Here is a 22565-nt window from a genome sequence, read left to right on the forward strand (position 1 = left end):
TTAGAAAAGGATTTTGCTAACCGCTGAACCGATATGGTTCTCCTTTCTAGTGGAGCTTTTATAGGTCCTCAGATGGTTTTAGGCTATTTTATTTCTAATAATAAGTCTCAGTATGGTTTTAAGCTATTTTATATCCTTATTATATGCTTTTTACGACATTTGCCCAAAATCACTATTGGGCGCCTAAAACCCGCCCAAAACCCTTTTGGGCAATTGGGCCGCCCAATATAAAAAAAAGTGCCTAATTCGACAACCCTGCTGCTCTGCTTGCTTGGTCAGCATAAGAGCCACCCCTTGCTTATGTCCTAGATTCTCATTCATATGGCCTGAGTAACGTATTTTCAAGCCAGAATGATGTTTAAACTCTCCATTATTTGTCCACCTTGATTCGGTAGCCAGGATATCAACCCTGGCTTTAAGCATTTCTCAGCAATTGTTTTCTTTCTGGCCTGACTGAAACATTGTCCAAACATTCCAGGTGCAAATTTTTGCTGGTCTGTGGGAATTCAGAATCATCTGCCTGACTAGTCCTTTAGCAGTTTCCCAGCCAAACATCATATTGTTGTTTCTAACCTCTACTTCATCCCGAGCCCAAAGTTAAATTGGTCTTTACTTTGTGCAGATTGAACGTGAGCAGGTTTTTTTCTATGGAAGGATTGTTAGCCCCACCCAAACCCCTGAACTGGGGGAAGTTACCAGAATTTAGAAGGGGAAGAGTTAAAAAAGATGAAAAAAATTCCCAGAGATGTCTAAGGAGGTGGGGGGAGAGGTTGAAATCACCCCCCCCCCCAATTTTTTTTAAAAGATATATAGCAGATAATACCCCCCCACCCCATAAAAGTGTTACCCCTGGGGTAAATATATTTTAGGAAAATAAAACAAATTTCAAAACTTTTCATGCACTTTTTACACCCCCCCCTCTCCCCCAACTGTGAATTATTATCCATAGATATGGGGTAGGGGAGGGGGGCCGGGGGGGGGGAATGTTATATCTTGTTGATTTTTGAAAAAAATTATTTCTTTAAATTTTGCATTATTTTCAACTATCAAAATGTTACCCCCCTCCCTTTTTAGGGGGGGAAAGGGGGAGGGGCACCTAAGCCCTGCACCATTTTTTTTTGGGGGGGGGCACAACCCCTCCATAGATTGGTGTTGAAACAGGACATGTGATAACTATTACTGGTTTGTAACCTCCCTTCTACTCCAAATTTTGTAGGAAAGAAAACATTTTGGGTGAAATTTATTACACCTAACATAAATCCTGTGCAAGCCTTTTAAGTCAATTTTTTTTTAAAGTCTTAGATTTATTTGGATAGAGTGTTCAACATGCTTTACAATGGTAGGTTTAGCATTTTTGAGGCTCCTACACAACCATAAATATAGGAAATTTAAAACTACACATGTAAAATGTAGCAATTGATGGTTCTTAATATTTATTCCTGAAATTTATTTACAATTTTGGACAAAAAAATATACACCAACTTATAATTTTTATAAAAAATTTTTGGCTCAAGGTAGAAAAATTGCAAATATACCAAATTAAATGTATGAAAGTGTATTTTTTGCATTTGTCATCAAAAGAATCACTGAACATAAGAAAAATCCTGAAAAATTTACATCAAAATACCCTAGTGAAAGCCTTTCTGAGAAAAGATTTATCAATAAATTTTCTCCCTTTGGTTACAATTTTCCTTGTAGAGCAAAAAGTAAGAAAGCTACAAAAAATTTAAAGCTATGTCTGAAATTGTCATTCAATAGGCTTTCCAATGGTAGGTTTGGCTTTCATGAGTCTTTCATACAGCCAAAGTTATATAGGTTTGAATCCAAAGCAACAAAATCGCGACAAACAACCTTGATTTTTTAGGGAATTTGGTCTGTTAACTTTAAAATGGAATAAACCCCAAGAAGGAACAGCTATGATTTTAAGAAAATCAGTTCCTGGCCCTCCAATGTGTATATTTGATGGCCATATAGTCCGTTTTTATGGTAGGTTTTGTCAAACTTCTTTTGCCTTGAGGACCACTGTGTAGTAGACTAAAATTCGTTGTTGAAACATTTGAACATCATTATAAAACTTTGGGGACTAGTTTAATAAACAGCCCGTTGTCCCCTCTCTCTCTCTCTGTAATAAAAGAGAAAATAAAAGAAATAAGATAAAGCCAAAAAAGCAAATTTTTTATCGGAACAACATCGTAACCTAAGAAGCATGCCTTACAAATATCTATAAATATGCTTTTAAGCTTATCTTAATTTTAAACAACAAGAATGACAATATCAATGTTAGCAGAGCCCATAATACTATTAATGAATCTTCCAACTAAAGTTATAACCTTTTTCTGTCATTAGTGGCTAAAAATTCAAGATACTTTAAGATATGGGCTTAAAATGTAAATTTTCTATTCTTAAAAAAAACTAGTTCATGAAAATAGTCTAAAAACATTTCAAGACATTTATAAAGCTTCCATGAAAAGTGCAACCTATTCGGATCAGTATTTTCCGAGATCTTTAGCTTTAGAAAAAAGGTTTTTTACTTTATATAATGTTAAATGAACTAACATTTCAATGAAAGCCATATTGAGATTCATATATTTTGCATATCGTTCCAGAAATCATAATTGAACAATTGTAGATAGCTAGACAAAGTGTTTTATAAAAAAAATCAGCCACGTGACGTCATAAAAATGAGGGAGATGAGAGGAAAAGTAGGAAAGAATAAAAAGAGATGAACGTCAAATGGCTGATTTTTTGAGACACTTTGTCCAGCTACAATTGTAGTAATTGTAACATTAATGTTATCTGGTATGACGGACGGACAACCATAAATGCATAGAAAATCTGTGAATGAGAAAAAAAACCAAGATAGAAAATGGGCGTCACCAATGTAACTCAAAACAAGTTCGTGATACCCAAAAGGGGCGGGGACATTTATTCAAAAACTCAAGACTTTTTAAAAACATTAGATAAAAAATCATATATCCTATCGTATTATAGACAGTGAACATTAAAATATTTACATTAATACTAGTTTTTTAGCTTAAGTCTTCGGTTCCTCTGGGTGCTTAAAAAAACTAGTATTAATCTTATAATTTTTCAAAGCTGTCTATAATACGATGCGATAAATAACTATTAACATTGTCTACAGTGTTCTATAAATTTGTCTTTATCTTATAAATTAAAACAGAGAGGGAGGGGACATTAGCCTGTAAATATAACCGTCCCCAAGTTAAACAGACTAGCAGTATCTAAACTTTTCCACCAATCTAATATATATGAAGGATAATTTGTTCATCATAATTGAAGGTTTAAATCAATTTATCATTCATTGTCTTATCCCTTAAGATGTCTGTATAATCCCAAAGTACCCTAATGATAGCTAAATTATGGTTTAATTTGTGTCCTAATTAGGTTGAGATCAGAAGTAAAGCTACTCTATAATTCACTTTGTCTGCCCGTCAGTCAGTTTGTAACGCTAAGGGAGAAGTATGATTTTCTCGGCTGATATTAAAGATAAAAAGCTAAACATTTTATAACATATACTTTGTTTTGTTCTTTATATCAGATGTACTGAATTTTAGTTTCCAAAAGTTTTGAATGTATAATGTATAAATCGTTTATGCATTATACCGCTTTTCCCTTTGACCGGAGTAGCTGAAAATAGTGTTTGCAATAATTGGGTTATCTGCTGTACAACTTTGGAAATTAGGTAAGAAATAGGCAATCCATTTTCAGCACATCTTATATCAGTCAGACTACAAAAACAAGGATGACAACATCCATAAGTAGCGAAGCACAAAAAATCGTAGATGGGAATACGTACTGCTTAGATTTAAAAGGTTTTTACTAAAATCAAGAATAAATTTATTGGATAAAATAAATATGAAACCTTGTTTTATTTTGTATGATGACGATGGTCAAAGTAAATTATATTAAAGATGCTCATAACAATGGGAAAAATTATTTTGATACTGATATCCCATAAAAGTTTGAAAATTGGATCAAAATAAACAAAGATCTTGGGAAATATGTAAAACATATAAAAATAGCCAAAAACCTGATAAAAGGCAGTCTGGCCGCCATGGTTGTTTTCTTAAAACGACAAAAAATTTAATTTTTAAATCCTTAAAAACTTAAAAATTTGAAAAATCGGACCATATACACTGAAGATATGGAAAAAAGTGTTAAATATATTTATAAATAGCCTAAAACCTGCCAAAAAGGCAGTCTGGCCGTCATGGTTATTTCCTTGAAAGACGGGAAATTTAATTTTGATATCTACAACTGAAAAAATTTTGAAAATAAAAATGTTAAAAATATAAAAAAACAGCCTAAAACCTGCTGAAAAGGCAGTCTGGCCGTCATGATTGTCTTCTTTAAAAGACGGAAAATTTAATTTTGATATCTATAACTGAAAACATTTTGAAAATCGGACCATACACTGAAGATATGGAGAAAAATGTGAAAAATATAAAAATAGCCTAAAACCTGCTAAAAAGGCAGTCTGGCCTTCATGATTGTTTCTTTAAACGACAGGAAATTTAATTTTGATATCTGTAACTGAAAAAATTTTGAAAATCGGACCATAAACACTGAAGATATGGAGAAAAATGTGAAAAATATAAAAATAGCCTAAAACCTGCTAAAAATCGGTCCGACCGAAATGATGTCTTATAGTCAATTGTGCTCCTTAATAATGGGAATGTTGTCAAAAATTTTTAGCATTCTATCTTTTATAGGAGCTGAGTAAATCCCATTTCCCCCATAGCGTTACGGACTGACGGACTGACTGATGGACGGACGGACGGACAACGTGAATTATAGAGTAGCTTCGCTACTAAAAAAGATAAAACTATATAAAAGATTTCGTGATTTTTTTTGACTTCGCTACTTATGGATGTTGTGATCCTTGTTTTGTTATCATTTGTTATTACATTGGACTGTAATTTGCACTTGTACCCAAAGTTTTTTTTACTACGTTTTTTAATTTTGTCTCTTTATTTCTCGCTCGTTTCTCTTTTACTTTACTCTATCTCCTTTTTACTCGTTGATCTCTCTTTTTCATTCACTATTTTCTATCTATCTGTCTGTTTGTCTTTATGTCTGTCTATTTGTCTGTTTTTCTTCCTTTCTGTCTGTCTTTCTATTTGTCTATCCGTCTGTCTGTCTATCTGTCTATATGTCTAACTGTCTTTCTCTCTGTTCGCTTTTCTTTTTAGTTTTATCGTACTTACTATATTTATCTATCTATCTATTTTTATCTCTTATTCATCAATCTATCTTTCGTCATCTTTATGGCATATTATCAATCTATCTCTCTCAAACGTTTGTATATAAACATCCACCTATCATAAATGACATTTTAAATGACACGAAAATGAGGTCTAACGATGTATAGGACGGGTTCTGAGATCTTATAGTTATAGTAATATAACAGCATTTTTCAAAGCTACAATAGGTTAAGATTGTAATGTCATATTTTGTATTTTATAACTATAGGATTTGTAGATGTTTACATGTATATATAAACCAAGCCATAAAGAGGAAAGCTTTTCTTTAGACCCTAAAAAGATGTTATTTTATAAATATAAAATGTTTAAATTTCATGCATTTGTTTATGTTAAATTTGGGGAGGGATGAGGATTCCTGTAGCAGTTAGACACAATTTAAAAAGCGTAGCAACTCTATAATCGTTTACTGAAAGTCCATTTAAAATATGATAATAATTTTTTGATAACATTTTTGTATACTTTGATTATTCTATTAAATCTAATTAGTACTGATTCCTAGGATAACAAAGTACAATGTTATGAGCAAAGAATCTCTATAATAAAGTTCTAAACATAGACGTCCAAGCTTTTTTTTGGGGGGGGGGTAAAATTTTTTTAAGGGGGGGTAAAATGGCGTGCGAAGCACGCCGCAAATACCCCCCCCCCCCTAAAATTTTTACCCCGGGGGTAAAATGTGCTTGGGGGGGGGGGGGGGGGGGGGGTAAATTATCCCCCCAAATTTGTTTGGAGGGGGTAAACACCCCCTCCTAAATGGTTAGGGGTGCCTACGGCACTCCCAGAATAGGGGTAAATTTTAAATGGGGGGGGGGGAGGGGTAATCGTCCATTACCCCCCCCCCCCATGGACGTCTATGGTCGTAAAAATATAAGTATGACCTTAAACAGTATCTTGCCTTTAGACTTAATTTTTAGACTTATAATTTTATATTCTTCATATAAAGTGTTAATGTTTGTTTGTTCTACCTTCTGATTGCAGGGCATCGCTTTTATGGATGTTGTCATCCTTGTTCTAACATATATATATCATGCTCGAGATCGGCCTAGTTTTGATTAGATAGATAGACAATCTTTGGGTGGGATACATCAAAATACGTTTATACATTCAAGCATAATACAAATCAATCAATGTGAAAATTAATATTTTATAACAAAAAATGAGGTATTTGCCGCTTGTATTAGATTAAGTTACATCCAACAGACATCCAATCCTTTGATTGCACGACCTTTGTCTAAAATGTCCTAACTGTGTATGGCAATGAGTTGCGCGTGATTATGGGCCAAGGCATTCCCCTCTACTCTAACTATTTATGTCGCGCACCTGACATAGCAGCAGTAATAAAGTCTTTAGTTATGACGTGGTACCAGTCGCGAGTTAAATATCCCCAAATTAACTATTAATAAGAAAAAATCTACGGTTTTATGGAAATTCCTAATATAAAAAGCGTGCTCTTAACAACGAACCATTTGACTCTCTCAACTATAAAGCACAATTTGTTTAAAGGACTTTTTAGGAATTTAATATTTCCTCAATAACAAATTTAAATAGGTTACTATCATAGAATAAGGATCTTCTTTGGTTACTATAAGCGAAGCTATTCTATAATTAATTATACTTTCATTGTCTGCTAATGTTATGGAAGTAAATCAATTTACTTGGATGGTATATAGGATAGAGACACAGTACTTTGGAAAAACCTACTCCATAACTCACTTTATCCGTCCGTCCGTATATTCTAAACATTTTTAGAAATAACTTGATTTTATTGGCCGTTATATAGTCCTTATTATTGAATTTATTTTGGTAATTCCTCCTACCGATAATCTACTCTAAAACTCAATTTATCTGTTAATTTATCTATGCTATAAGATAGATTATAAATATCTAATGGCATAAAGACAAAAAATAACAACTTTTAGCGTTTGAAATAAAGACTTATACAGATGCTACGCTTTATAAAAACTGACCCAAAACGTATTTCAACATTTCCCAACCATTTCATTTTGTATTTAATCATCATGTCATTTTAAAATGTCGGTGGTTCTTTAAAACTACAAAATTTTACACTAGATAATATAGCTTTATATATATATATTATATGCTTATGGTTGCATCCTTAGAGGCCTCTAGGGGCACGTAAAATATTTTTTTTTCAATCTATGTTAACAAAAAATAGATTTTTAGCCACTAGATGTGGATAGTTTATTTTGCAAATTTTCCTGGGAGGGTGGTGGTGCCCTCCCCCAAATTAGTATAAAACTTTCCCAGAATCTATATGAAGCTTCACTGTAAGGGAGAACTATATCAGTTCAGCGGTTTGTGAGATCCTTCGGTACACACTAACAGACAGATAGACAGACAGACATCCTGTTAATTTCATAAAAGTATTAGTTGGATAAATTACTTGAAAACCATTACAAAACTTTGCAAGCTATGAAAGGCAGAATTACTTGTTACTTACCTAAAATAAAAGAATAATATGATATTAAATGATAAAATTGGCTGGGATAACACAATGGACGATAAATAGGTTGAAATGATTGAACACTGCTATTTAAAAACAAGCAATCTAGATTTGATAAGCCAACAAATGAGAGAGCGTGTAAATAAAAACTTTGGGTACCATTATAATTTACAGTCTTATATCCCTTTCTGTTAATAAGAGATTACAATTCATTGCATAAAACAAACTTACAAATCATTAAAAAGCATTATAGGTAGGGACGTCCAAGCTTTTTGTTTTAAGGGGGGTAAAATAAGGGCTTTCTAATGTATTTATAAAAAAATTAAGGGGGTGAAATAATGTATTTCAAGGTTAGAGAGGGGGTACTAAACATTCCATACATCTACCCCTCCCCCCGGAACGTCTATAGTTATAGAAAATCACAAGTTTAATGCTTTTTGCTTCAATTTTTAACCTTTTTTTAGCTTTTTTACAAATTTAATTTTGAATTTTTGAAAGAACACTTTTTTGAAATGCACAAAAGATTATAAAAGTTAATTGAATCTTTGAATTACATGAGAATCAGGAAAGATAATATTTAAAAAAAACAAGGATGACAACATCCACAATTGAAGCTCTGAAAGGGTAAGACAAAGGAACATTAACACTTGTAGAGTGTTAGAACTAATTTAATTTAAGTATGTATCAGTATATATATACAAAGTTGTATATTAACTTTTTTATGATATAAGATTCTTTTAAGGGGCATACATACATTTTTAGGACTTGATTTTAGGAATGTTTCGCTAATATTGTATCTTGTTATTTCTGGAATCACTATTCCAAATATAAATGAAAAAAAATAAGATAAAGTTCCCTAAGGTTTTAAGCCAACGAATTAGTCCTTTCCTTCTCTAGTAAAAATTACATTACATTTTTCTGCTTGTTTTATGTTTTTTTTTGTCTGCAACATTTTATTACATAAATGGGAGGGTGAAATGGTCAAGAAGGAAATAATTTTCCATATGCCAGCATAATATGTTCACACATTTAAGAAAATAAAATAATAATGAAAAGAGCAAAACAGACATACGGACAAAATTAATGATTGAAGGTTGGGGGGGGGGGGGGACATTTGACTGTAAATTATACTGGTACCCAAAGTTTTATAAACACATTTTTAAAAAGTGTATTACATACTTTTCAAATGACAAGTTTTTAAAGGAGTGATCAATTTATCATCCTTTGTCTTATCCCTAAAGATACCTGACTTTGACGTATCCTACATACAGACAGAAAGACAAACGACCATTTAGAACTATACAAAGACTTCGCTACAAATAGAAATATAATTTAGCTGTTTTGTAAGTTAACTGTAAAGCAGAAAAATAATTTAAATTCTTTGGTCTTTTCATTAAATATTTTTGCATAAATTAATTTGCCTAAGAAGGATTTAAATTATATCAAGGACAAATCTATTCAAAAGTATTGTAATTCTTATGGAGGGAGTGAACATTTCAGCCAGAAAGAGTGAGGGGACAATGGGATGTTTATTACACTAGTCCCCAAAGTTTTATAATAACGTTTTATTATTCGTTGGCCTAACAACATTGGGGACTTAAGTGAATATTGATTGGTTGGTTTATTAAGTTGAGTGTCCAAACGTTTTAACCACTAACTGTAATCTACGAAAAGAGTAATTTTGTGTATCATCATTGGGGATGTACATCAATTTATCGGCCATTGTCTTATCCCTTTAGATCCCTGCATTTAAGCTGTAGTTCGTACAGGTACCCAAACTTTTCACCCAATAATTTTAATATACAGAAGGGGTAATTTTAATATAATTAAAGAAGATCATTTATCGTCCATTGTCTTATCCCTTAAGATCCCTGATTATTTTAGGGTAGTTGAAATATATTTGATTGTTTAATTTGAATTCCAACTAATGATTTAAAGTTAAAATAATGATATTTCAAAAATATTAAAATTCATCCTATAATCAAAATCTTTACAAGAAATATGGGTCAATTAAATCATTAAAATTTTAAATATTTTTATCAGCGTAACTCCTCAACAATTTTGGATGTTTTTTAAAAGTACCGAATGATGTATATAAAATTAACTCTTCTATAAATAAATATTATACGTTAAAAAGTTTGGACACTGCTGGTTTAAATAAAAATACCCATTTTTTAAAGCTACATAATGAGAATACATGTTTGCAAAACTTTGGGTATCAGTATAATTTACAGTCCAATGTCCCCTCCCTCCCAGTTTCTTTTTTCTTATTATTGAATATATCATTCTCTACTGCCCATTTAAAATTCAAGGTTAAAAAGAAGCTCTTTAATTATTTAGATATTTTTTCTTAATAACAAGGATGACAACATCAATAAGTAGCGAATCACAAAAAGACAAACAGACAAAGTGAATTATAGAGCTAAATTCAGATTTTACTAAAATTAATAAATTCAAAAACCTTTTTTAAATAAGTACTTTGAAGAATAACCCACATACCGACGGGCCAAGAAAATGATAATTTAGTTCATCGTAATTGGGGGTGTACATCAATTTATCGTCCACTGTTTTATCCCTTAAAATCCCTGGCAATTTTATATTTCTTAGAAAACTTATCTGTTTAGCTGACCCATTAATATAAGAAAACATAATAAATATATAATACGTGGATATTGTAAAAGATTCTCACATACCCTGAAAAATGTATCTCTTAGCTTATGACTTAACACCAACCCTTCCCCTTGGAACGCCTGACCAATTAATGAGGACTATATTTGTAACTTAAATTGACAACAAAAATTTCCCCTTTCACAATATCCGCGTATTCTATATCCATTGAAGAAAACTTTTTACAGTCATCGTTTTAAATAAAATTTCATTGCTAGAATAAAAGAAGAGATATATGTATACAGACCAAAGACAAACATTAAGCATTATTTTTCCTGTATTTATAATTTAACCAGGTATCTAAAGGGATAAGACAATGACCGATAAATTAATCTACGTACCCAAGGATGATACACAAAATTACCCCAACTGTAGATCAAAATTAGTATTTAAAATGTTTAAATACATAACTTAATTAACCAACCAATCAAAATTAACTAAAGTCCTCAAAGTTGTTTAGCTAACATATAAGAAAACTTTGGAGACTAAATAGCCCATTGTTACCTTTCTATCTCTGAATTTAACGATATTTTAACAAGCCATTATAGAATCCATGTCCCAACTTGTGTATATAATAAGAATGGACATAACAACATATTTTAATTGCATTTATGTTTTATTACAGAAAAGCTACTCTATAATAAGCATTAGGCGTTGGTCTGTCCGTCATTTTGATAATATGTAGGGCATAAAAATACATTCCTATAAAATTTGGAGAAATAAATTAAAAATGGGGCAGGGTGGAATTTCAATTTATTTCACTATACATGTCAGGAGCCATATAAGGTTTTCTAAACATCCTATCATATAAAATAGTAAAGTTTTACTGGTTATCAATTAAGATCTTTTAAACCACTAAACCTTTTCAGTTCTCCATTTAATAGCATATTTATATAAGTTCTGGGATTATAATTGACTTTTTTATTTTTGAATCGAAAGTTTAAAGCTATTTTTCAACCCCTTCACCTTACAGAAGCTCTAAATTTAGGTTTTTAATTGTGCAGAAAAATTAATTTATGAGAAGCTTTGCATCTTAAAATGGCATTAAAATTATATTAATTGATGCCCAATGACTTGCGCCCCTTTTTTTAAACCCCATAGAATCATTTAGAAAACAATAATAAAAGAATTACATTTTCAATTTATAGAGGGGACTGTAAGTTTGCTCAAAACTTGTATTAAATTCTCATTGTTTTGTTCCAAACATAAAGGGCCCAAACTTTCCAATAATTAATTCAATCTTAAGATTGTATAACATCATTGGTAATGTACATAATATTATCGTTGATTGTCTTATCCCTTTATATCCCTGTACATTAGCAGATACATGACCTTTTATCTATTTTATTTGTTCTGTGTTTTTTAAGCACAGGCCTTTAATAAGCAGGGATCTAAAGAAATTAGACAATGGCCGATAAATTGATGTACATTCCCAATGATAATACACAAAATTACACCTACTTTAGATTACAATTAGTGGTTGCACACACAACTTAATGATGCAACTAATCAAAATTTAATGTAGTCCCCTAAGTTGTTGAGCCAACGAATAAGAAAACGTAATTATAAAACTTTGGGGACCAGTGTAATAAACAGCCCACTGTTCCCTCCTTCCCTGTTTAATAAGACTCCAACTTACTTTCCATTAATTTTTTATTCTTTTAATTTGATACAAGTATTTTCAGGGATATTAAGGGATAAGACAATGGAGGGAACATTTTCCAACCTCCCTAATGATAATAAACAAAATAACACGAACCCTTACCACTTTAAATTAAAATTATTGGTTCAAAAGTACCTAAAGTTTTTTAGCCATCGAATAAGAATCGTTATAGCAGGGAGGGAGGGGAAATTATACTAGTCCCCAAAGTTTTATAAACATATTATCTCATTTGGTTTATTTACACACTTTAGGTACTTATTCTTAGGTACATATCTGGAGTGTCCAAACATTTCCACCGATAATTTATTTTCATAAGGGCTAATTGATTTATTATAATTGAGAATAAATCCACTTATCATCCATTGTCTTATCCCTTAAGATCCCTGCGAATTAGCAAATTTTTTTTTCTGTTCAAACATATCATTTTTTATGATGTATTCAAGACATTCTCTTATTAATAGCAAATAAAGAGGTTTTTAAAAACATTTTTTTGTGAAAAATCATCATCATTTTATCAGAGAGGAAAGGGACTTAGAACTATAGTTCCCAAAGTTATCTAATAATGTTTTCTTATTCTTTGGCTTAACAACCTTGGGGACTTATATTGAACTTTGTTGGTTCATTTAGTCGAGTGTACAAACAAAAAAGAAATAATTTTGTGTATCGTCATTGGAGATGTACACCAATTTAACAGCCATTGTCTTATCCCTTTAGATTCCTGTCATTTTATAGCAACCCTCATGATATAGCTATAAAAATTTTACGAAAAAATTTACTATTTGTAGTATAATTTTATATGTTTGAAGATTGGCGATGTAAAATAAATATTAAATATAAAAATTCATACAGCTTTACTATCATATATGCTATAAATGGACTTAAAGGATAAGACCTTCTAAAGATCAAAATTGTTGTAGTCTGCTGTTTTGAAGGGATCTGAGGGGACGAGACAATGGCCGATAAATTGATGTACATCCCAAATGATGATTCACACAATTACCCCTGCTGTAGATTACAATTAGTTTGTTGAAACGTTAATGAACTTAATGAACAAACCAATCAAAATTAAATTAAAGTCCTCAAGAATAATAAGCCAACGAGTATGAAAACGTTATTATGAAACTTTGGGAACTAGTGTAATAAACAGCCAACTGTCCCCTCCCTCCCCGACTTTTTTTGGCCATTGTTATTACGACGTTTGACAAGTCATTACGTGTAAAAAGTGCTTAATAACTTTCTTTTAGCTTTGAATTATAATATTTTATTTCATTTCTTTTAATTTAAGTAATTTTTCTTTTGTTTTTACTATTTAATTACTAGCGTCTTCGCCTTTTATCTTTGTTTTAAATCTAACTAAGTAATAACAAGCAACTATTTTCTATATGACCCTGATTTTGTTACCCGAAGTTGTTCAAGTCTCTACGATGCCTAGCTATATTGCGTTAGAATCTTCTAGAGTAAAAAATTGATTGTGATTTCTCTTGGGAGAGTGGTGGTACCCTACCCTAAATTAGTTATAAACCTTCCCGGGATCTATGATATGCTACCCTATTAAGGAAAACCTATCGGTTCAATGGTTAGCGAGATCCTTCGGTACAAACATACAAACACACAGACAGACAAAAAGACAGACATCCTGTTACTTTAGTATATGGTTTTCAATAGCTGTACGAGAAAGAGAGAGAGAGAGAGAGAGAGAGAGAGAGAGAGAGAGAGAGAGAGAGAGAGAGAGAGAGAGAGAGAGAGAGAGAGAGAGAGAGAGAGAGAGAGAGAGAGAGAGAGCAAAGAGAGAGAGAGAGAGCAAAGAGAGAGAGAGAGAGCAAAGAGAGAGAGAGAGAGAGATAGAGATAATAAGAAATTTAAAAGAAAGAGAGAACAAGATGTATATTTTAGCTATAAAACTTGCTACAAATATCATGTTAGTAAAAACATCTTTCCAAAATGAAGAAATGAAAAAAGCCGCACAAAAACTTTTCAGGATAATATATATATTGTATATTTTCTTTGGATAGGATAATATTTCAGGGAAGGAGGGGACATTGGACTGTTTATTACACTAGTCCCCAAAATTTTATTATAACGTTTTCTTATTCGTTGGCTGAACAACTTTGGGGACTTCTACTAAATTTTGATTGGTTGGTTCATAAAGTTTAATGTTCAAACGTTTTTACCACTAATTGTAATATGTTTTTTTTTTGCGTAGCATCATTTTATTTGTCATTGTCTTATCCCTTTAGATCCTTGATAATATTCAGAGATAAAGCCATAGCAAAATCAATATGTTTGATCATTTGAAAAGAATTATATCCTTAAGAAGCGCAGCAATAACAAGCATATTTGATGAAAAAATAATAATAATAATGTATAATACAGCTTGAATAGTGAAATTTCAGATAACTATTCTACTTAACTCAATGATTTTAAATATTTCATACTGGAACAATGCCCCAAGAGGCCTTCCCTGGACCTATTAAAAGCTTCACTGTAAGGAAGAACCATATCGGTCCATGCAGTGGTAAACGAGATGTTGCGCCAGATGCACAGACAGACTCTTGTGACTTTTAAGGATTGTCCATAAATAACTTAAAATATTTGTTCTTCTTTTTTTGTGGAATTTTAACTAATCTTTAATTTCTGAAGTTGAATTGAGATGTTTTTAATTTTACAAGGAAATTAAATTCAACCTTTGCTTGTTTCTCCGTAGTGTCTAGGGATAGTTCCAAGGGATAAGACAATGGCCTTTAAATTTTTGTATATCCCCACTGATGATATATGAAATTACCCTTTCCAATTAGTGGTTGAAACGTTTGAACACTCAAATTAATTAAACAACCAATCAAAATTCAATAACATCCCTAAGATTGTTTAACCAACGATTAAGAAAGCATTACTATAAAACTTTGGGGACTAGTGTAATAATCAGCCCATTTCTCTCTCTGGTAGTTCTCGTAGTTTTTTTGTTTTTAAGCAAAGCTTTTTAAAAATTAGGGTCGGTCCGTTCGTCCGTAATGGTTAACTCTAATATTTAATTTAGACATGATAGAAATGTCCTATCGTTTTAAAAATTGGCTTGATATCTATCTTTCATTCCTCTATCTCAATATTCAACGTTAAACTCTCTTCTTAAACTCTACCTATCTACCTATCTAATTATCTATCTATCTATGTACCTAGCAAATAAGGAAATGAGATGTAGTAATTGTACAAGTTTTTATGTTCTAAGTGTTTAAACAAAATTCATGGCCTCTCGTTTCTTGACGTTCCCATAATGTAAATATTTTTATTTATCTGTCCGATTTTACTTTTTCTGTAATTTCAATTTCTAAATTTTTTTAAGGCAGTTATCTGAAGGGATAAGACAATGGCCGATAAATTGATGAACATCCCCAATAATGAAACACAAAATTAGTAGTTGAAACATTTGAACACTCAACTTAATAAAACAGCCAATCAAAATTCATTTAAGTCCCCAAAGGCATTAAGCCAACCTATAAGAAAACGTTATTATAAACTTTGGGGACTAATTTAATAAACAGCTCATTGTTCCTTTTCTCTATCAAAATTATTACACGAAAAATTTGTATAAATGTATCAGCACTTGTGCTCATTTCTCTGCTTAACACATTACTTTTATTTAAGCACAAAAGTAGTGTTCAAACATTATCACTTAAAATCATATAAAAGAAATTTTACAGCATTTAATGCGACGTTTTCCAGGGATCTTAAGGGATAAGACAATGCCAAATAAATTGATGTAAATCCCAAATGATAATATACAACGTTTTCACTTATGTATATTACAATTAATGGTTTTTACGTTTTGACGCTCAATTTAATGAACCTGCCAATCCAAATTCTATGAAAGTCCAAAAAGTTACTAATCGAATGCACAATAAAACGTTATTTTAAAACTTTGGGGACGAGTACAATAAACAGCCCAATATCCCCTCCCTCCCTGACGTTTTCCTCCTTTAAAATTTATGTATTTCAATTAAATGTTCTTTTTACTGCTATTATTGATGCTTGTAAACTTATGGATATACTTTTTAGCTGTTTTATTAAAATAAATTAACTGTTTTATTAAAATACTGTACAAAAACAGCAGCATATAGCCGACCTTCAATTGAGTAATAGGCTATGCTCTGAATAATACTTTTTGCTTATTTTTCTATCTATCTATCTATCCTTTTATATGTCCATCTATCTATGCATTGATTTATCTAGTCATGAATTGAGATAGTCTATGCTGTAAATTACACTAGTTCCCAAATTTTTTTTAATCACATTATCTTAACTAGGTATCTTTATCAAATCTTGATTTGCTGGTGTTCAAACTTTTCCACTAACAAATTTAATCTATAGAGGAGGCAATTTTGTTTATCGTCATCAAGTTATCGTACATTTTCTTACCCCTTAAAATCCCTGGGTTCGACATCACCAAAAAGTATATTAAGTAAGAAAAGGTCTTACATGCTTTTTGACCCCCATATCGATCAGCTATGAGCTTGTTATGGCTTGTAAAGCTAATCTAACCTTAATTATATTCTAAAGGGATAAGACAATGGACTTTTATGTATTCACTCAATTATGATAAACAAGATTACCACTATTCTGTTGATTAAAATTGTTGGTTTAAAATGGTCCCATTATAATTCTCAGTCCAATGTCTCCTACCACCCATAGTTTGAAAGATTCTATATGATAGAAAAGAATTTTGATAGTTAGATGGATAGATAGATAAATTTATGGATGTATGTATTATTGATTCAAAGATTGTTAGATATAATATAATTGATTGATAAAATGTTTTTGAAAAGGTATTAATAGGGAGGGAAGGGACATAGGGCTGTTTATTACGCTAGTCCCCAAAGTCTTATGATAACGTTTTCTTATTCGTTTCTGCTTACCAATGTTGAGGAAATTTAATAAATTTTGATTTTTTGGTTCATTTAGTTGAGTGTCCAAACATTACAACAACTATTTGTAATCTACAGAAGGGGTAATTTTGTGTATCATCAATAGGGTGTACATCAACTTATCGGCAATTGTCTTATTCCTTTCTACCCTGGGTATTAACGTGTTTAGAATTGAATAATTTTTTGGTTAGATACTCAATAATACAAAACAAACAAATAAATATACAAAAATAAACAAACATTTATTCAAAGATTTAATAGTTATTATCGCATCGTATTATAGACAGCTTCCCGCGGATATCAAAAGGCCGAAGGCCTGGCCTAACAAAACTGGTATTTTTAACTAGTTTTTTTTTAATTTTAATATTGAATTTAAAGTTTCTGTACTACGATGGTATACATAATTTGTCAGTAGATCTAATTCACTGGATATTAATCGTTTTCAAACCCATATTGGAAATAATTTGGGGTGTACATAAATTTATATTCCATTGTCTTATCCCTTTAGATCCCTGCTTAAAATAGAGAAAGTAAAATTAATTTCTCGATAAAATAGATTTTAAATTAAAGAAAATAAAAATGTTTAAGTCATAGAATCGTGTTATGATTAAATTGATATATTTATTGATTGTGAAGTTTTTCTATATTTAGTGTATGACAGTTTGTTGTTATAATTAAAATAGCTCTAAGACTTAAGGGAGAATTCAGAGATTTAAAAGGATAAGACAATGAACGATAAATTGATATACATCCCCAGTGATGATATACAGAATTATCCATTCTAGAGATTACAATTACTGGCTGAAACGTTTGAACACTCAACTTACTGAACCAACCACTTATATTCTATAAAAGTCCTCAAAGTTGTTAGACCAACGAATTAGAAAACATTATAATATAAGACTAGTGGGGACTAGTGTAATAAATAGCCCAATGTCCCCCCCTTCTATTTTTTCATAAATCTTGTCACTCTTGTTTCTATTAGTTTTTTTTGTGTTACACAGAGAGGGAGGGGACATTGGTCTGTAAATTTTATTTGTATTCAATGTTTTATAAATACTTGCTACTGCTATCCTAATTTGTTGGTTCAAACTATCAGTATTCAAATTTTTTAATCAATAATTTTTATGTACAGCATAGGTAATTTTTATAATCATTATTGAAGATTTACCTCAATTTATCGTGCATTGTCCTATCCCTTTAGATTCCAGGTGTTACCCAAATGTTTATATTTCTATTTCACGGTAATCAAAATAAAAAAATATATTTTTATTATTATCAAATTGGAGAAAATACTTACTTTTCCATCAATAATTGTAATCTTTATAGAGGTTAATTTTGTTTATCATGATTGGGGATGCAAAACTACCATTCTATGAAAAGGCTGCCTTAATATTTTGGTGTTATTTGAAAAACCCCAGTTTACTTTCTAGTAGCTTTTATAAATAGAAAACAAATATTATAAAAGAATATGTTTTTCCAATAAAGTAATTTTTTTTATTTTATTTTAGCAACAAAAAATTATGAATAAACTTAGCTTGAACATGGAAAGAAAACGAAGTAGCGGATTTGTCGTATTTTCACAGTAGCTATGGATAGGTTATTTTAGGTTATGTAAATGTTAATGATTGCCCAACATGGTTAAGAAATAAGTCCCAAAGGATTAGAGCCCCCACAGGGGCTATAAATAGGAGAAAAACCATTTGTAGGATTTTTAGAAAACTGCCCAACAAATGAAAAGACGTCTGCTTAGTGTCAAATCTCTTTTCAAAAGGTTATTTTTGTCGTTCCAGTAAAGTAACACAAAAAAGTCAAAAAGCTATAAAGATATTCAATTGTCTTTTATTATTATTATTAGAAGCAGCACTGCATTACTTACATCGTTTTATAGACAGCTTTCTGCGGATATTAAATTAAAAATTATAAGGTTAAAACCAGTTTTATAAGCCATGGAGGGCCGAAAGCTCAGGCTAACAAAACTATTATTAGTTACATGATTTTTGTTTTAATATTCGTGGAAAATTGTCTATAATGCCGTGCTATGAATGATTTTTCAGTATGGCTGAGAACCGGTTCTAATCCAGCGGATATTAATCGGTTTCGAAGCCACACTGGAGAATACATTTATATAAACACAATTTTAAGTTAAGCTTTTAAATTACCTAAAATTAATTTAAAAGCTAAGGTTTCTTAAAAGCACAAAGGCATTTAAAATATAAAACCAAAAAATTGGTTTTAACACCATAAATAAATATTTAATTATATCAATTATCTAACCCACCAAAAAAATTTTTAAAAACAAAAGGTTTTGTTAAAACTTAGCATAATCAAAACCAAAAATTTCTTAAATAAAGTGATTAAATTAATCTTAACCCCAATTACCCACCCATATCTTCAAAGACTCAGGAATCTAAAGGGATAAGACAATGGCAGATAAATAAATGTAAATCCCCAATTATAATATACAAAATTTCCCCTTCTTTAATTAAAGTTAGTGGTTGAAACATGTGAACACTCAATTTAATGAAACAACCAATCAAAATTCACTGAAGTCCCCAAAGTTGTTATACCAACAAATAAAAAAACTGTTTTTATAAAACTTTGGGGACTAGGGTAATAAACAGCTTTTGTAAACTATCTCTATCAAAAAACCTACTTTTAATTAGATTTGTCTCAACTACAAATTCACAAAAAAAACTTTTTAATTGTCACGAGATTCATGAGATTCATTATTTGATAAATAAAAGAAAAACAAAAATTTAACATTTTGAGAATAAAAAATTAAGTACCCTTTCTAGCAATGCTATGATGATATAGCAAATTGTTTCGAGAATCCTCGTGAAAGATTAATAGGAAAACAGCTTTGATATAACGAACGTACGTAAGGACAGAAGGACAGACAAACGTTAATACTAAAAAAAATCTTACCGTTGAGACCCGAATATTTGAGTTTTATAGTTTCCTTTGAGTAGAAAGATTCTCGGGCTTCCAGTAAATTTAGTTCCTAAAAAAGAAATAAAAATTATGTTTCTCGGTTGATTGAAATAACAGTATCTATGTGTGTCTGTCTGTTTCTACCAAAGGATCTTACTAACCGCTGAACTGTTATGATTCTCCTTTACAATGTAGCTTCATATAGGTCTTGCAGAGGTTTATAACTACTTTGGGGAAGGGGAATAGATTATAATTCTTGTACTAATTACAAAAGGCGGTTTAAGAAACCGTTCCCTATAATTATGAGAAAAAAAATTGAAAATAGTTTTTTATCTAGTCTTAACCCCCTGCGGGTCTACAAAATACCCGATATATACTAACATATTCTTACCTACCGTAATTAACAAATAAATGAAAATTTATTTCGAAGTAAACGAAGGGGAACCAAAAAATTTTAATTTATCTAGGAAACTTGAACGGTGAAGAAGTAGACATCGTAATTATAGATAAAATATAGCTTATTACTTTTTGTCTTATTCTTTGCAAATAAATAAAATGTGAGATAGTCAGGATTCCTAAGATCATCCATTGTCTTATCCATAAATCCCTGATATATTTATCAATAGGAAATTATTTTTAATTTCATGCCTCTCTTTCTTTCGCACATTCATACATAAGCAGGGAGGGGACATTGGATTAATTATTACTCTAGTACCTAAAGTATCCTATTATAGAAAGTCTTTTGTCTGTACCGAAGGATCTTGCTAACCACTGAACCGATATTATTCTCCTTTATAGTGAAGCTTCTTCACTCCCTCCCTCCAAAAAAAAAAAATATTTTCTCTTTTGAAATTCAAATATACAATGGGATAACGTCGACTTTTCACTATCCTACCTTTAGAGCCCCTAGAGGCTTCTAGGGGGCGTAGCCACTAGTAATAATATATATAGTATCTTATATGAAGACCCATAAATCTAGACCCAAACTAAAAGTGCCTAAAATGTTCAACTAATAAACCCTTTAGTAAAAGTTTTTTAATAGAGTAGCTATAGTCCTTGCTATCATAAGTATTAACTGTTAATTTTGATGAGATGCGCCTGTTTTAAGGCTAAGGCATTCTGTAATTTGTTAGATTATTTTTTATTGACTTAAATTCAAGAGCTAATATATTTATTTCTTTTTCCCCTTTTAATAACGGGCCTTTTTTGATATCGTTATCATGTATAGGGCCTATATAATGTATTTGTATACGGTTAGGTAAAAGAAATGTTTTCTATGAATTGGAACCCACAGAAGCTTTACAATAAAGGATGCCCATATCGGTCCAGCGGTTAAACAAACAATAGATATAATATTTTAGCTAAATTATGTACATTATGTCTGTGCATATACCAATACATAGTAATCCAATGCTGTATCTAACCGATACATGATCTAAAGGCGAATAAATTGAAATTTCTCTTTTAAAACAATGGAGGCCAATTTTATGGTATTTAAAGCTATTTTTATCAATGACTTATTAATATTTTTATCTATCTATCTATTTATCTATCCTGTAAGTATATTTATTGTGTAATAATCTATCTGTCTATCTATCAATTTGTCTTTCTATATCTTTTCCTAGTAGTCTCTATCTATACATCTGTCAATCTATCTGTCTATTTATCTATACATCTGTCAATCTATCTGTCTATCTATCTATACATCTGTCAATCTATCTGTTTATCTATCTATACATCTGTCAATCTATCTGTCTATCTATCTATACATCTGTCAATCTATCTGTCTATCTATCTATACATCTGTCAATCTATCTGTCTATCTATCTATACATCTGTCAATCTATCTTATCTATACATCTGTCAATCTATCTTTACATCTGTCAATCTATCTGTCTATTTATCTATACATCTATCAATCTATCTGTCTATCTATCTATACATCTGTCAATCTATCGATCTATTTACCTATACAATATCTTTACATCTGTCAATCTATCTGGTTATCTATCTATACATCTGTCAATATATCTGTCTATCTATCTATACATCTTTCAATCTATCTGTCTACCTATCTATACATCTGTCAATCTATCTGTCTATCTATCTGTACATCTGTCAATCTATCTGTCTATCTATCTATACATCTGTCAATCTATCTGTCTATCTATCTATACATCTGCTAATCTATCTGTCTATCTATCTATACATCTGTCAATCTATTTATACATCAGTCAATCTATCTATCAATCTGTCAGTCTATCTATTCTAACTGTCCATCTATATATCTTTATGTTTGCCTCTCTTTCTTTCTTTCTGAATTTCTTCCTGTCTGTCTTTATGTCTGCATGTCTATCTATCTATATTTTTATCGGTCTATCTAATTATCTGTCTGTCTGTCCATCTGTAACGCGCTTACCTCAACTAAATTGGAGCCAGATATTTCAGATTCATCATTATTAGTGGATGAGGAGCTACCATCCCCCTCATCTCTAGTCCCTGCATCAATGATGACTAGTAATGCGATGCCGTTTCTTGCGGTCGTACGTGTTCATACGCAATGTTGGGAGGGTTACGCAAATTTCGGATATCAGACTTAACGATTTGAGATATAGTTTCTTTATATTTTAGCGAGTAAA

At 31.1% G+C, this 22565-nt stretch overlaps 1 protein-coding gene across 1 annotated transcript in view; it reads right to left on the reverse strand.

Annotated features, from left to right (window-relative positions):
* Positions 1 to 22565, reverse strand: part of Ccdc85 (coiled-coil domain-containing protein 85) — a 74267-nt gene that overhangs the window by 25052 nt on the left and 26650 nt on the right. Inside the window, exons 7-8 of the mRNA XM_080171145.1 lie at positions 22346 to 22425; positions 19921 to 19996 (exon numbers count right to left, since the gene is read on the reverse strand). Of these exons, the coding sequence (XP_080027271.1) occupies positions 19921 to 19996; positions 22346 to 22425 (156 nt within the window). The remainder of the gene's footprint in view (positions 1 to 19920; positions 19997 to 22345; positions 22426 to 22565) is intronic.

This window comes from Acartia tonsa, chromosome 9 (assembly GCF_053477335.1).
Source record: "Acartia tonsa isolate MP-2025a chromosome 9, ASM5347733v1, whole genome shotgun sequence".
In the NCBI taxonomy this organism is placed as follows: Eukaryota; Metazoa; Arthropoda; class Copepoda; order Calanoida; family Acartiidae; genus Acartia; species Acartia tonsa.